At 35.4% G+C, this 15,240-nt stretch overlaps 1 protein-coding gene across 2 annotated transcripts in view; it reads right to left on the reverse strand.

Moving 5' to 3' along the window:
• The window catches only part of dnc (phosphodiesterase dunce), a 1,903,237-nt gene that overhangs the window by 819,152 nt on the left and 1,068,845 nt on the right, over positions 1-15,240 (reverse strand). For both annotated transcript variants that reach the window (XM_089593782.1, XM_089593781.1), the window contains exon 6: positions 14,627-14,691. In XM_089593782.1, coding sequence (XP_089449908.1) covers positions 14,627-14,691 — 65 coding nt within the window. The remainder of the gene's footprint in view (positions 1-14,626; positions 14,692-15,240) is intronic.

Below are 15,240 nucleotides of genomic sequence, written 5' to 3' on the forward strand. Positions count from 1 at the left end.
AGAATCTTTTGAAGTACAGTGTTTCTTTGACAAATAGAATAGCGATATCTCTTACAAGGCTCTCTTTAAGTGTTGGAGCTGTTTGAAAAGGTTATATGGTATTGATATATTTTTATAATTATTGATTTAACTGGAAACCTATTTATTAAAAGTTTTATGTTTTACTTGTTTTTTTATGACTACAATACTTATTATTATTTTTGCAAGAATTTTGACAAAAATTATTATGATTATTACATTTTTTCAATTATTTACAATTATTTTATAACCATGTGTGTACATAAGAATTTATTATATTTATTTTATAGTTATTTAGATACTAATAAACAAGAAGATCTTTGTGTATCAAGTAGAGACATGAATACACCTAATGTACCTTATACTCCTGACTTACCTGCAAGTTTCAGTAACATTGAAGATCTAAGTTTACCTCTTAGTTAAGGTAATGATAAAGACTCAAGTGTACCTCCTAGTTTTAGTACTAACGAAGACTCAAGTTTAATTGCTAGCTCAAGTAGTAATGAAGGCTTTAGTTTATGTGATAGTTTCAATTATAAAGATGTTAATGTACCTGATAATGCTGATTTTGATGGTGTTAACCATAGTAATAAGCCAAAAATTATTAGCATTTAAGTTTTAAATGACATTTATTACTAATTTTATCACCCCGAAAAGAAAACGTATCACTTCTCTGCTATTCAAAATGCTTCGAATTATTTAAAGTTGAATTCAGACCACAACAAAGTAATCGATTATTCTGTAATGAATATATCAAATTAAAAATAGAAAATGTAAGTAAAGAGTTAAATAATTTACTTAAAGTACACTGTGATGATGACATTAATAATGAAAGCCAAACAGCAGAACAAATATTAGCAATCAGAGTTAGTCCATACAAACAGATTGATAGTTGTAGTGTCAGCAATTTTATGTATGATTCAGTTATAAAAGGTCCTAGTTAAAACAGCACTTAAACTTTCAAAGTTGCAAGTCTTTCAGAAGGTTAAATTATTTTTTCTTTTAATTTTTGTTTCACTTGATTTAACAGTATGTGATAATATCTAACATTTATTTGTGTATTATAACTGCAAATGATATTATTGATTTCGAAAAAAAACTTCTGGCTTTCTATCAATGACGCTGAGGTGCTCGATGAAATGATAAATAAAAATTCCACTTTTAATGTAAAAGTCTTACCTCCTGGCAATACAAATCAAGAACAACCGTTTGTAGCTTCACTTCAGTACTATTTATTATTCATGTTATTTAAATTTAAAAATATACTGTATGTTTGAATTTTCTATTATGTTTAAGATAAATTAAATACATCAGAATGTATGAAATCAGTTTTTACCATCCCAAATTTCAGCACTAATGATAAAAAAAGAAATATTCAAATGATATTCCAAGGGCTTCAGTAGTAAGCGATTTAATAAAAGCTCTTAGTAAGAAAGAAGAAGAGTTTATAAATAACCAAGAAAAAGAGGAACATAATTATTGAAAGAAAAAGAATATTAAATAAAAAAACTTTTTTTAACTAATAAAAAGAAAAAACAACAGGAAATCAGAAATATTTGGTCAGAAATGCAAAAATTATACAAATCTTTTATACAAATAATTTAAAGGACAATAAAGACAGTCAAAATCATCTAAAAGAAAGAAAAATAAATCAAATAAAAAATTAGAAAATTTTGATACAGAGCTATTAGATATGAAGATGCAGACTTTAGTTATAAAAAGAAAAATTAAAAAAAAAGACAGTTAATTTTTCATAATTATTGCTTTGTAATTTCGTATGCTTTTAGTACATTAAAACAAATACGTTTGAACCAACTACTTGTTTAAACAGTTCAACTGTTTTATACTCTCATTATTCATCTGCATTGTGATTTGTCCCACTATTGTTACCTTTATGTTTCAGTATATGTTCATGCTAAAATTAATATGTCCCACTACTACTTACTGACGTAATGTAGAAAATTTTTTTAATCTGAATTTTCAAAAGTGATCGGCACACTTTTTTTTCAATTCTATAAGATTCTAATCTTAGGTTAAGGAAAAACGGGTGTATAAAATCTTATTTTCTGTCTCAAAAGATCAATCGAAAAAATGGTTGCCGAAAACTGTCCCAGTATACCTACCTTTACCTTAAGTGAGGCATGATTCCATAATGGTAAGATTGAGGTGGGTACGGACTGTAATAAGGGTTATGTTGGTAAGTAAATTAAAAAGATGTACGATAATTTAGTGGAACATAGCCTGGATAGGAGCTTTGGTGAATCTGATCCTCAGATCCCCGTTTTTTGTCAACCACTGCCTCTGTTTCTATCCTCCTTTTCTTTTAGCTTCTCTCTACGATTACACAGTCTGAAAGACTTGCACAAAATATAATAAGTATTAGTGGTTACCAAAATTTTTATATTATTTAAAGTGATTTTTGTTTTGTAATAAAAATTTGATAGAGCTTGTACATAAATATATAATGTAAAGTAGAAGAAACTCGTGCATGGTACTGAAAACTAAAACTACGAGACTAACAAAGTTAAAGCTAAAAGCTGGATTCTGTTGTGTGTTAAGCTGGATCAACAGTAGCATAAGAAAAAGGCTCCTTTTTTAAATATTTGGACTCAGCAGGTTTCTGTTTTAAGTTAATCGAAATAACATCCATCAAACAATTAGCTAAAATTTTCAATGAGTTTAAATTTAGCTGTGAATGAAATAATAATTACAGTTAAGTAAAATATGACTCTTTGAAAGAAGTTTGACGACTCTGACTAAACCTAAAATTTTCGTTGTATTGGACCGTATCTTTCCACTGTCAAGTGGGTTATTTTTAATAAAACAATAATTTTATGAAACTTTTTTTAAAGAAAAGAATGTCATCAGGGTTTATTTGCTGCGCGTATAGGGAAAGAATCTTCAACAATAAAAGATTTAGTGCAGGGCTGCTAACGAGGAATAAATTAGCAGCTTGGTCATTCAAAGTGTCCAGAACAGATGCACTTCTAATTACTTCTTTAAACAGACTTTGTAAATTGCTCACTGTTTCTTGAAGGGGGAGGTTGTCTTTTGAAAATAACAGGTCGCAATAGTATTAAAAATACTAAAACTGTCATCTCCTGAGCTGCCGTCTCCAGAGCATCCACTCTTTTTCCATGCTACCAACTGCAACAGTAGGATAAAAGAAGCAGAATATAACTTTAAATTTGAAAAAACTAAGAAATGATAATTAATTAAGTGTATAACATTTAAATTAAAAGGACTGATAGTTTAAGCTCCTTTGAAATGAAATTTTAAGTGACTAATATTTGCTGAGGATTTTCAAAACGGTGACACCTCTTGTTCCATAATAAACGTATATTGATAATATAAGAATGCTCTATTATAGATCAGTTTGCTAATTCAGAAGTTTCTTGGTTGGTATCCATAAGTTATAAGAACAGCAATCAGACTGGCATGCTGCGTAGCACAATTAGTAAGGTCCCTGACTTCCAATCTAAAGAATAAGGGTTTAATTCCCAGAGTCCGTAAAATTTGAAATTTTTTTTACACGTATATGATGTATAATATATGTGTGTACGTATGTATATGCTATATGTACAACACATATGATATTTACTTCACATATACTCTTCTACATAGCTATTTATGCAGGTAAGATACGTTACAAACAAGAGAGGAGCAGCAGTAAGCGCGTGGAGGAAGAGACAGAGAGCTGAGCCAAGTTAAGCCAGAGATCGTGCCATCGCACGGGTCACTTCATCGCGTCAGTCGAACCCCCAAGCGTGCCAATATATGTTTCACGTCAAAAAACCTTATACGACTGATTAATATATAGTTTTTGACTAGCTGATGGTCGATAGTAGTTATCATTGTTAGGATTTAATTAACAAAATAAACGTGGCCTGACATACTTTTAGACTAATAATCTTCACTAAAACCTATTTGTCGCATAACAATCCGCTTGAGAAAACCAGCGTCCTCTGAATTTGTCTGTCAGATACCATACATTGCTTGGGACTTTTATACAATTTTTTAGGAGAGATGTCAGTATAAATTCTCGTTTAAGGACCAAGCGGGTTTATTAGGTGTGATTGCAATTTTGTCCATCAAAAAGTTGTTTCAGGAACATATTGAATCTGTAACTAATTTTTATACCATACGACAATTTGATGCTGATAACAGGATGATATCTAAAAAAAATATGTAATATCCATGTGATTCTTATTATAATTTTCAAAGCAGTGACACTTTCGTATTTGCAAAACAACACAGTAAGAAGCTGTTTTCTATATAGTATGCCCATAAAAATATTTTTATCATGCCTTAACGGGAAGTTCACATTCCCGTCCTGTTTTCAGGCTTAGAAACTATGCATTCCTGACCAGGACGGGAATCTTCTTGTTGCGCACTCATGTACTGCACAGCTTTCTCCTAGTTACTTTCTCATGTCAGTCGTCAGCTTCTTATGTGTAAATAGCTATAGTCAATAATATACTATAGTTAGCTGACGTAAACCAAAACACTCGGAACACAACCTCAACACTCATTCCATGCGAATATGTAGATTGCAGAGTGTAAAATTATTGAGGTAAACCATTGAGTTGTGTTACACTCAACAATTGAGAGTAATTAGGTACTCAGTCTTGATACATCTGAGTACTGAAAGCGATTCTGTGAGAATGTAAATAAAGATCAGAAGTTTATGTATTTAGTGGCATACCTTTAGATCTGTTTTGTTACCAAGTTGATTTGTATACTAATATAATTTTCATAGTGCCAGTATAAATGATTTTAACATAAATTTTGTGTTTAATTGAGTTTTATATTAAATTAAACGACTTCTAGAAGTGTGGCTGCTGCATACAGTACCATAGTAGCTATATATTGTTTTCTATCTCGCTTGATTTTTATTTCCCCAGAGTTCCTAGATCAACAAAGGCATAAGCGTTCACAATGAACAACGGAACGACTGCATGATAATTTTATATAAAACCAAGCAACAAATTACTGTTTTTGGGTCGCGAACTTCCTGCCAGGTATGAAGAAAAATTGTATATGCCACTCAGCGGGAAAATAACACATCACAGTCCACGTATTCTCCCTCCTTGGCTTCGCCTCGGGTGGCAATATATGCGGATGGAAACGTACTACTTTCCTGTCTTGGAACGTAATATACTATTACATCGAATTATGAAATAGTAATATCTAAGTACGAGAATCATTTAAAAATGATTTACTAACAAACACTTTACTAAAGCATTTAGTTTGAATGATAGTGAATAGTGTCGTTATATAAATGTAGTTTTCTTATTATTATACAATTTGTTATGAAATAACCAATAACAGTTATTATTTACAGTTATTAAACAGGGATAGATAGATCTACAGTACTAACACAAATTATAAGTGCTCAAGATTATCTAGAATAATTAGGAGATAAACTTTTACTTTCGAAATTTTTTAGCTATAAAGTCAAAGCGCAATTAGAATTAAAGAAAAAAAAAAAAAGAAATACCCTGCTAGCCAAGAAGTACTTACTGTGTTAAAATTTTCTGGGAATTATAAATATTTTATTAAGAACAGTATTAATGCTTCCCAGTTTAAGATTTCTTAATATACTATCAGCTGCATATCATTCACAAGTAAGAAAAAAGATTTAGAATCATACAATCACCTAATTTTTATTTGTTAAGCAGTACAGGACATAATTTAAGTGTATTTTGTTTAGTCTAATCAGTCTAAAAACAACTTCCCCAACGTATTAAAAAAATTTCTGCGTAAAAAATATTGTATACTTCAACAAAATTGCTAAACAGTATTTCAAAAATTTATACTAGATGTACATCTGTATGTTTCACAGAACACAGTTTAGTGTATAAGCCAAAAGGTATAGCCATGTTATAGCCTACGGCAATGGAGCAGCTGTTGGTATCAGTGCCCTATTTAAGAAAAAAGCTGTACCTTGTCACTTTTTTAAGGTTAATTACAATTCTTACAGTTCTTTACTAAAGCCACAGTCTTTCCAAAAACAAAATATGCACAACAAGAACTCCTTCCCCGAGGTCTAAAATCTACTAGAACCTGTTTTATAGCATAGTGAATCTTTGTTTGACACTTATTTTAATTAAGCGTTGTAAAATTAAATTTTTATTTTTATATGAAACAGTTACATTTTTTTGTAACGTAACGTTAGTTGAATTCATTTGTTACTATCATCCAAATGTCTCTTTAATTATTTAAAATATGTATTTTTCACGAATTTATGTTTTGTTCTGTTGGTTTTGTTAAAGCTGAATGTGTTTATGACTATAGTGGAGATGCAAGTTAATAAAATAAAAAAAAAATAAAAAAAAAAACAGTTACGTTACATTTATAACCTTTTAATGAGCCTTTAAGTAGCTTTTCAGGGTAAATAATTGAGAAAGATTAATGTTTTCAGTACTCATCCTACTTTATGTCACGATATTTGTCTACCATGTTGTATTTTTTTGATTTGCCATAAATAGTAGTTAACTTAAAATTTTAAGTTCAATTCGGACCCCTTTTTCCGTGCCATCAAAACTAATTTTATGATTGGGTTCCCATACTTTTTATTATTTGCTATTGTGTAAACACGATTTAAAATTAATTACTAAATTCATACATTGTTTGTTTATTATCCTGACCTTGTTATTTTTTATAGGCATCTGGTTAACATCAAACTGCTATTTTAAAACATCAACCCAACAATCTAATTTTTAGCAAGAAGATATTATATCTGCCAAGGATGCAATATGAACGTGAGGTTGCGCCTCCCTCCACGCTCTCTATGCTAACTCTTCACTTTGAAATTAAGAGTTATGAATTTTTCAAATTTTTTTTTTTTATACTATTTTTTTCTTCAACATACTATACTCCTAATTTATCTTATATAGAAACTACTAAGGAAACGTAAAGTAATTGTTTTGTAATTAAAATTTAAAAAAAGGTTTTTGTTGGAGTACAAGGGTATAAGGAATTAGGCAGGTCTATTAGTATGAGAGTCTTTATTACAAGAAAAAAGTATAAGATATAAAAAAGGCTGTACTCATCCATACGTATGTAGACGTGTGTATAAGTCGGAGAACCGTGATAGAAAGAAAGTGGTTCTCCTTTTGTGCACCTCTAAGGCCAGAACATCGAGCTCTCGGCTGTATAGTAAAAGCACGTGCAGACAAACACATACACAAGCATATACTGGCTTAAGTGTAGTATGAGAAAGCCGTACTCAAGAGTTTTTAACAAAATAAAATAACAAAACAGAAAGCGAGTTCCATCGTTGATAACATGAGGAACTTAGCTTTGGCATCTTCTTTGATCCAAGCTTTGCCATCTTCGGATGCGGGCTTTTGCGGTACAGCTTTTGTTCCCGAGATGTTGTCCTCCACGCCGTGAGCGATGAACAGATTTTGCATCTGAAACTTCCACCCTTAGGAACTTCTCCCGTCGAACTTCTTGATGTTGCGTGACGAAAGCTCAGCCATTATAATCACTTTTACGATCACGCACCCTAGTCAGTCACTTTGCACTCACGCGCACTTTCAAAGAAAGTCTTTTTTGTTTTCATGGTTTGCCAATACGTTGATCTGGGCCCATAACCTGTTGGAGCACAAGGGTATGAGGAATTAGGTGGGCGTGTTCGTATAAAAGTCTTTATTTCAAGAAAAAGGTATAAAAAATAAAAAAGGCTGTACTCATCCATACGTATGTAGACGTGTGTATAAGTCGGAGAACCGTGATAGAAAGAAAGTGGTTCTCCTTTTGTGCACCTCTAAGGCCAGAACATCGAGCCCTCGGCTGTATAGTAAAAGCGCACGTATACAAACACATACACAAGCATATACTGGCTTAAGTGTAGTATTGGAAGGCCGTACTCAAGAGTTTTTAACAAAATAAAATAACAAAACAGAAAGTGAGTTCCATCGTTGATAACATGAGGAACTTAGCTTTGGCGTCTTCTTTGATCCAAGCTTTGCCATCTTCGGATGCGTGGTTTTGCGGTACAGCTTTTATTCCCGAGATGTTGTCCTCCACGCCGTGAGCGATGAACAGATTTTGCATCTGAAACTTCCACCCTTAGGAACTTCTCCCGTCGAACTTCTTGATGTTGCGTGACGAAAACTTAGCCATTGTAATCGCTTTTACGATCACGCACCCTAGTCAGTCACTTTGCACTCACGCGCACTTTCAAAGAAAGTCTTTTTTGTTTTCATGCTTTGCCAATACGTCGATCTGGGCCCATAACCTGTTGGAGCATAAGGGTATGAGGAATTAGGTGGGCGTGTTCGTATAAAAGTCTTTACTTCAAGAAAAAGGTATAAGATATAAAAAAGGCTGTACTCATCCATACGTATGTAGACGTGTGTATAAGTCGGAGAACCGTGATAGAAAGAAAGTGGTTCTCGTTTTGTGTACCTCTAAGGCCAGAACATAGAGCCCTCGGCTGTATAGTAAATGTGCACGCATACAAACACATACACAAGCATAAACTGGCTAACGTGTAGTATTGGAAAGCCGTACTCAACACTTCCACCCTTTACAAACACACTACATATCAAGTTTAGAGCTCGTTCATACCAATACTATTGCGTGAAAAAACAAACTTATTTTGTGGCGATTCTTTTGTGAATATGTCACCTTTTTGCAGTTTTGATTGTACATATTCGACAACTATTTCGCCAATCTCATTTTTCTCGCGTAGAAAGTGATAACGGACGTCGATGTGCTTTGTTCTTTTGTAAAATTCGACGTTTTTTGCCAGTTCAATCGTGGATTGATTTTCAACCCTCAAGATAGTTGACGAAACACATGGACGTCCGACGTCACGCAAAAGCTTACGAAGCCAAATTGCTTGTTTAGTGGCAGTGGCCGCAGCGACATACTCAGATTCGGTGGTGCTTAGGGTCACCAGAGATTGTCACTGTGACGACCACATGACCGAAGCGTTTTCTAAAAGAAACACACAACCGGACGTTGATTGACGAGTTTCTAAGTCGCTCGTGAAGTCGGCGTCCGAATAGCTGATTAACTCGTTGTTGTCTTCGCCACGATAGTGTTTTATACAATGTTTGGGCTTGCCTGTCAAATGCGTGAGCACTTTTTTCACTGCGTTCCAGTGGCTTTTGTTATGTTTATTAAAGAACCTGCTTACGCTACTAGTCACGTACACGATGTTGGGACGAGAGACAATTGCGAGATAATTAATCGAGCCAACTGCTTTACGATAGGGCACATCATGTATGCATCATCACTCTTGACGGGTTGCAAGTGAGCAGACGGATCCGCAGGCACACACACAGGTCTCGCCTCACTTATGCCGAACTTCTTCACAACTTCGTTGACATACGCGCTTTGCGAGATACACAAACTATGTGCTGATCGATCACGTTTCATTTTTAGGCCGATGAAATACCTACTATCTCCTACCGTCATTTCGAATTCTCTTCGCAATAGCTCACGACGGAGTTAATAACACGGCTGGATTTGCATGCAAGAAGCCCGTCGTTGAAACATAGAGCGAGATATAGTGAATGATCGTTGAAATTACCTACGTAGACACACTTTTTTGCGCCACTCTCGACAAAATTGAACTTACGTAGAAATTCCTTAAAACGACGGATTCAACATCAAGGCGTTTGTTTTAAGCCATATTGCGACTTGGGCAGACGACACATGACACTTTTGTGCTCACTTACAATGCCTGCGCCTGCCCTCGTACCGCATGTCTCCCTTTTTTCAACGTCTGCTTCTTGATAGCTGACGTCTAATCCTTCGGGCAGTTCCATGTGAATTTTCTCTTTGAGATTACCATAAAAAAAAGCAGTGCAAACGTCGAAAATGGCCAGTTCAAGGTCCTCGAGAGCCACCTGGGCTAGCAGTGTGCGCACGGAGTCGTAGCGCATGACATGCAAGAACGTTTCTGTGAAGTCGATACCTTACTTTTGTTGAAAGCCTTTGGCGCACAGACGTGCTTTGAACCTCGGTGTAACCGGGTTGCTGTTCGTCACCAATTTGAAGACCCATTTTGATTTAACTGAAACTCTTGACAAGTCGCAAGGAACTACAGTCCAGATCGCGTTCCTTCCATGAGCCAGCAACTCCTCTTTCATGACTTGGAGCCACTCAGCTGACTGAGATCCAGTGACAGCTTCCTTATACGTCTTGAGTATGTGAGTTTCTTCAATTTTAGCCAGGTATTTGATCGGTTCCTTGATTGGTGCACGTTCTCTTAGCTGTCTTGCTTTGAGCTATGGTTTCTCTGGAGAGTCAGTTCTTTTCTCACCCACTTGAAGAATAGGCGCTGATAAATCGTTTACAGTTCGAGGTTCGACTGGACGTCCTTCATCTGTGACTAGCTCTCTTTCTCCTTCCGCTCTCGTATGAGCTCAGTCCAAGGACACCTGCACTTCTACTTCTTCTGAGCCAGACGCTGCTCTTTGTGTTGCTAATATGCCAGAAAAAGTCACATTCCTTGACACGATGATTCTCTTGGTGATTCGACCGTAAACTTTGCAGTTCAACGAGTTTTTCTCGTATCTGACAAGGGCTCCTCGATTCAATCGAGGGTCAAATTTTCTCGTCAATATTTTTTGAATATGCACAAAAACCTCAGCTCAAAACATTCTTGCATGTTCGAGATCAGGTATTAGCCTGGTCCAAGCTTCGTAGGATGTCTTCCTTCTGGCGCACTCTGAGACTGTCACTCTGTTTATTAAATAAACAGCTGTGTGGACAGCTTCCGCCCAAAAAGTGCAGGGGAGATTGGAGGCGAGCAGCGTCGTTCTTGCACATTCTACAACTGTTTGGTTGCTCCTCTTGGCCTTGCCATTTTGTTTGGGCATACACGAAGCTGATGGCTTAAACTGCATCCCTCGCTTCTTTATGTAGTCGAGAATGTTCGTGTTGGCAAACTCTCTGCCATTGTCACTCCAAAAGGCCTTCATTGGTCGACCGAACTTGTTGCACACTGCTCGTTCAAATCCTTTAAACTTGTCGAACACATCTGACTTGTGCTTAAGGAAGTACACGTAACGGTATCTTGCGACGTCGTCAATGAAGGTCACGAAAAATCGTGCACCTCTAAGCGATGTCTCTGACATGGGACCACAGACGTCGCTATAAAACAGCTCTTCAGGTTTTGTGTCCCTCCACTCGTTAACTTTATTGAAAGGCAGACGGTGTGCTTTTCCGATCTGGCACGAATCACAGAAAAAGGCTTCACACGTGTCGATTTCTGCACTGGACACGAGTCCTTTCTCTGTCAGCTGCTTAACTGCACGCACGTTGAAATGGCCCAGACGCTTATGCCAACATTTCAAGCTTGCCACCGATAAATAAGTTTGTGAGCCCTTGCCTTGCACAACGGTTTGTAAAAGCATCCTGTACAGGTTATTGTCTCGCAACACACCAATCACATAAACTTTGCCTTCTCCAGAAAACTTAACAGAGTTTTCGTCGAAGGTAACCTCAAAGCCTTTTCTTGTGCAGGTGCCAACTGAAAGGAGGTTCTTTCTTACTTCTGGCACGAGAAGCACATTTTTCATACGCCCGAGGCGCCCCTCGCCTTGAATAAGCCGCTTGACAACTACCTTGCCTTCTCCGACTACCACGCACTCACCGTTATCTCTGAGCAAAACAGTGCTGCTGTTTCTCAGAGGTTTGTAGTCGACGAACCACTCCTTGTGATGGGTCATGTGTGCTGATGCACCACTGTCGGTAATTCAAACTTCGGATCTATCTGCTCCAAGCAGTTCTTTCGTCGGGATTACTATCAAAGGCTTGGAGTTCAGCCTCGTGCCATCTTCTTCTAGCTCCGTCGTTATTAGTGCATAATTTTGTGACTATTCCTTGCTGTAGCCTTGGCTGTCATTGTCTTTCTGTGGACAGTCGCGAGCAAAGTGACTTTTCTTTTGGCAGCTGTAGCATGTCACGTGCTCCTTGGTGCGTCGTGGCCCTCTGTATTTCTTCTGACCACTACCTTTAACGATACCGTTCTTCCCGCCTTTTCCAACAGTGGCCGTTAGCGCTGTAGCTTCTTCGGAGTTGTCTTTCAACAACGACTCTTCTTCGAGTAGACGCGCCTATAGATATTCAATCGTCTGTCTGTCAGGCTCCACGCTGTTCCAGGCACTGCGGAAACTCTTATATTTCGGTGAAAGACTTGCGAGAATTTTGGCCTTTGTCTGTGTTAACAATACCTTATTCGTGACCGACTTTTGCTCGTGTATCGCCACGAGCCTGTCCTACATCTCTTTGGCTGTTGTGCAAACGAGCACGTGGTTTAGTTGAGCGAGTTCCATCGTTGATAACATGAGGAACTTAGCTTTGGCGTCTTCTTTGATCCAAGCTTCGCCATCTTCGGACGCGTGGTTTCGCGGTACAGCTTTTATTCTCGAGACGATGTCCTCTACGCCGTGAGCTATGAACAGATTTTGCATCTGAAACTTCCACCCTTAGGAATTTCTCCCATCGAACTTCTTGATGTTGCGTGACGAAAGCTCAGCCATTGTAATCACTTTAACGATTACGCACCCTAGTCAGTCACTTTGCACTCACGCGCACTTTCAAAGAAAGTCTTTTTTGTTTTCATGCTTTGCCAATACGTCGACCTGGGCCCATAACCTGTTGGAGCACAAGGGTATAAGTAATTATTAAATTAGGTGGGCGTGTTCGTATAAAAGTCTTTATTACAAGAAAAAGGTATAAGATACAAAAAAGGCTGTAATCACTAATTCATGTGCAGACGTGTGTAAAAGTCGGAGAACCGTGATAGATAGAACGTGGTTCTCGTTTTGCGCCCCTCTAAAGTCAAAACATCGAGCTCTCGGCTGCATAGTAAATGCGCGGGCATACAAACACATACACAAGCATATACTGGCTTACATGTAATATCGGAAAGCCGTACTCAACAGTTTTTAACAAAATAAAATTCGACTCAATAATTATTTTCAATCTCGTCTTTTGTATTGCCTTTTCTAATACTTTTTTATAAAAAATGATTTTTTAAATCCAAAAATAAAGTTTTGACTTTGCTCATGGGGTATCAGCTAATAATATTTACATAAATTTTCCAATTAAAATGCTTAACGGTATTTCTAGAGGTTTATCTTTACATCTGCTTCGTTCAAAAATAAAAACAGTTGTTATGTTGATACAAAATTTAGGTATAGATAATGGATTATGTAATGGTATAAGATCTAAGATTATAAAATTACTATAATACGATACAGAGCAAAAACTTTAACTGAAAAAAAAATGAAAAAAAAAGTTCTTGTATAGAACTTTAAATACAGAAAATGCATTCTCATTACCTTTATTCATTTACAGAAAAATTTTTTCCTTAGTTGTAGCATTTTCCATGACTATTAATAATTATCAGCATCGAAGTTCAATGATTTATATTATATTTAAAAAAGCTACTTTCTTCTTATGGTCAATTATACGTCACTTAGGCAAGATGTAGAAGATAAAAAAAAGTTGAACTTATATCGAATTCAAACGTGATAATAATTTAAAAATAGAAAATATTGCTTGGCAAGAAATTTTTAACTTTGACTGAATTTAAAGTTGTTGCGTTCAAATTTCTAAGTAAAGGATAAAGCACGTCAATTTGTTTTGCGTCTAAATAAATTTACTCTTTTTCGTTAGAAACTAGCCATTGCATCGGCCTAAAAACTTTATTTGCTTTTACTTGCAGTTTGCTTTCCTTTTTCATTGTTGACTCAGCGTTGTAGTGTTAGGTTTTACCGAACGATATGCATGGAGAAGTGTTAATGTGTCATACATCAAACTGACGTTGACCTACGGTATGAACTTCTGCCTACGTGATGCTGTAGTTGCACTTTTTAAGTCTTTATATCTCTTGTCCTTGTAAAGGTCTTTATTACACGTTAGTCTGTTTATTCTTGTTGTATCTCTGTTTGTTAAGTAAAGCTAAAATTCTGGCTTATGAATTGAAATCTTTAATTTTGAAATATGTAAATTTAGAAAAAAAGTTTAATGAAACTAACGAATGTCTTATATAATAATTTACTAAATTTTGTAAGGCCACAAAAAATAAAATTTTACAAAAGTATAAGTTATCAATTTTTGAGTTTGCACTTACAATTTTTGAGAATTTACAGTTTTTCTTAATATAACTTATGAATGTGATCGTCTGTCACCCTCTGTTTGTGCATACGTAGTCGCAAGATCTTACAAGTTTCACTATAATGATGGCTCTTATCCTACACAAGAGTACTCGTGGCCATTACGATTATCGGGCTGCTACTTCTAACGTTGGAATCTTAACTAAGTATCCTTTATTTCTTTTTTCTCTATGTTTTACTTTCTTTCTAGCGATCAATTAGAGCTTAACCTTACTACTTCTATTTCATATAAGCAACATTACGGTGCAGTAACTATACATTTATTGATGGGTAAAATGCAAATCCTTTCGATTTCTTATTTTGGTACAAGTTAATGTCAAAATTGTATACAATTGACGTTGTAGATCACATGCAATAGTAAATGTTAGTAACTATGCAAGTTTGAGATGATTGGAGTTGTTATGATTCTTAATATTAGACTTTTTAAATATAGTTGCATAAAAATTAATGTATACTACCTCCAGGTGCAAAAGTCCGTGACTGTTGCGTACTGTTACCATGAGCACCACTGCTTCTCCGTGATCTTAAAAAAAAGTGTACAGATAAACATGTAAATACACAAATATATATTGACATACATTGAAGGAAAAAAACGTAATAATTGAAACGATAAGTTATTGTTATAAAATAGTACGATTGTTCAAATCTGTTGAATACTGTCTAAATAAGAAGAGATTCTTAATTTTCAATAATTATGTCTTTCATAGGTCAGTAAATTATAACTGAGTCTTTTATTAAAGTTGCTTTCTATTGACATAATACGTAGAGTTCAATGTATTATCATTTATTAGATTGTTATTAACAAAGGTAATCAAGTATTAAGTGACCCAAAACTGTTGCAATAGAAAAAAAATAATGATATATTAAATTTATAGAATGGTATAAAGAATTCTTAACACCTCTTCGACTTCCTTTAACCCTATCAAATGAATTCTGAGCACACTATTGTGTCTCTGTATCTCTTACGATAAGTTATGTAGGGTGCTATGGTTTTTATAATTTGCCTAAATATCTTGTTGAAAGAGTTATTTATATAGGAATGCAATTCACAAAAGCTGTTCCATTCAAAGTA

Source organism: Copidosoma floridanum, unplaced genomic scaffold (assembly GCF_036245765.1).
Source record: "Copidosoma floridanum isolate Cflo_tuat_1 unplaced genomic scaffold, Cflo_Japanese_pri ptg000020l, whole genome shotgun sequence".
NCBI classification, from domain to species: Eukaryota; Metazoa; Arthropoda; class Insecta; order Hymenoptera; family Encyrtidae; genus Copidosoma; species Copidosoma floridanum.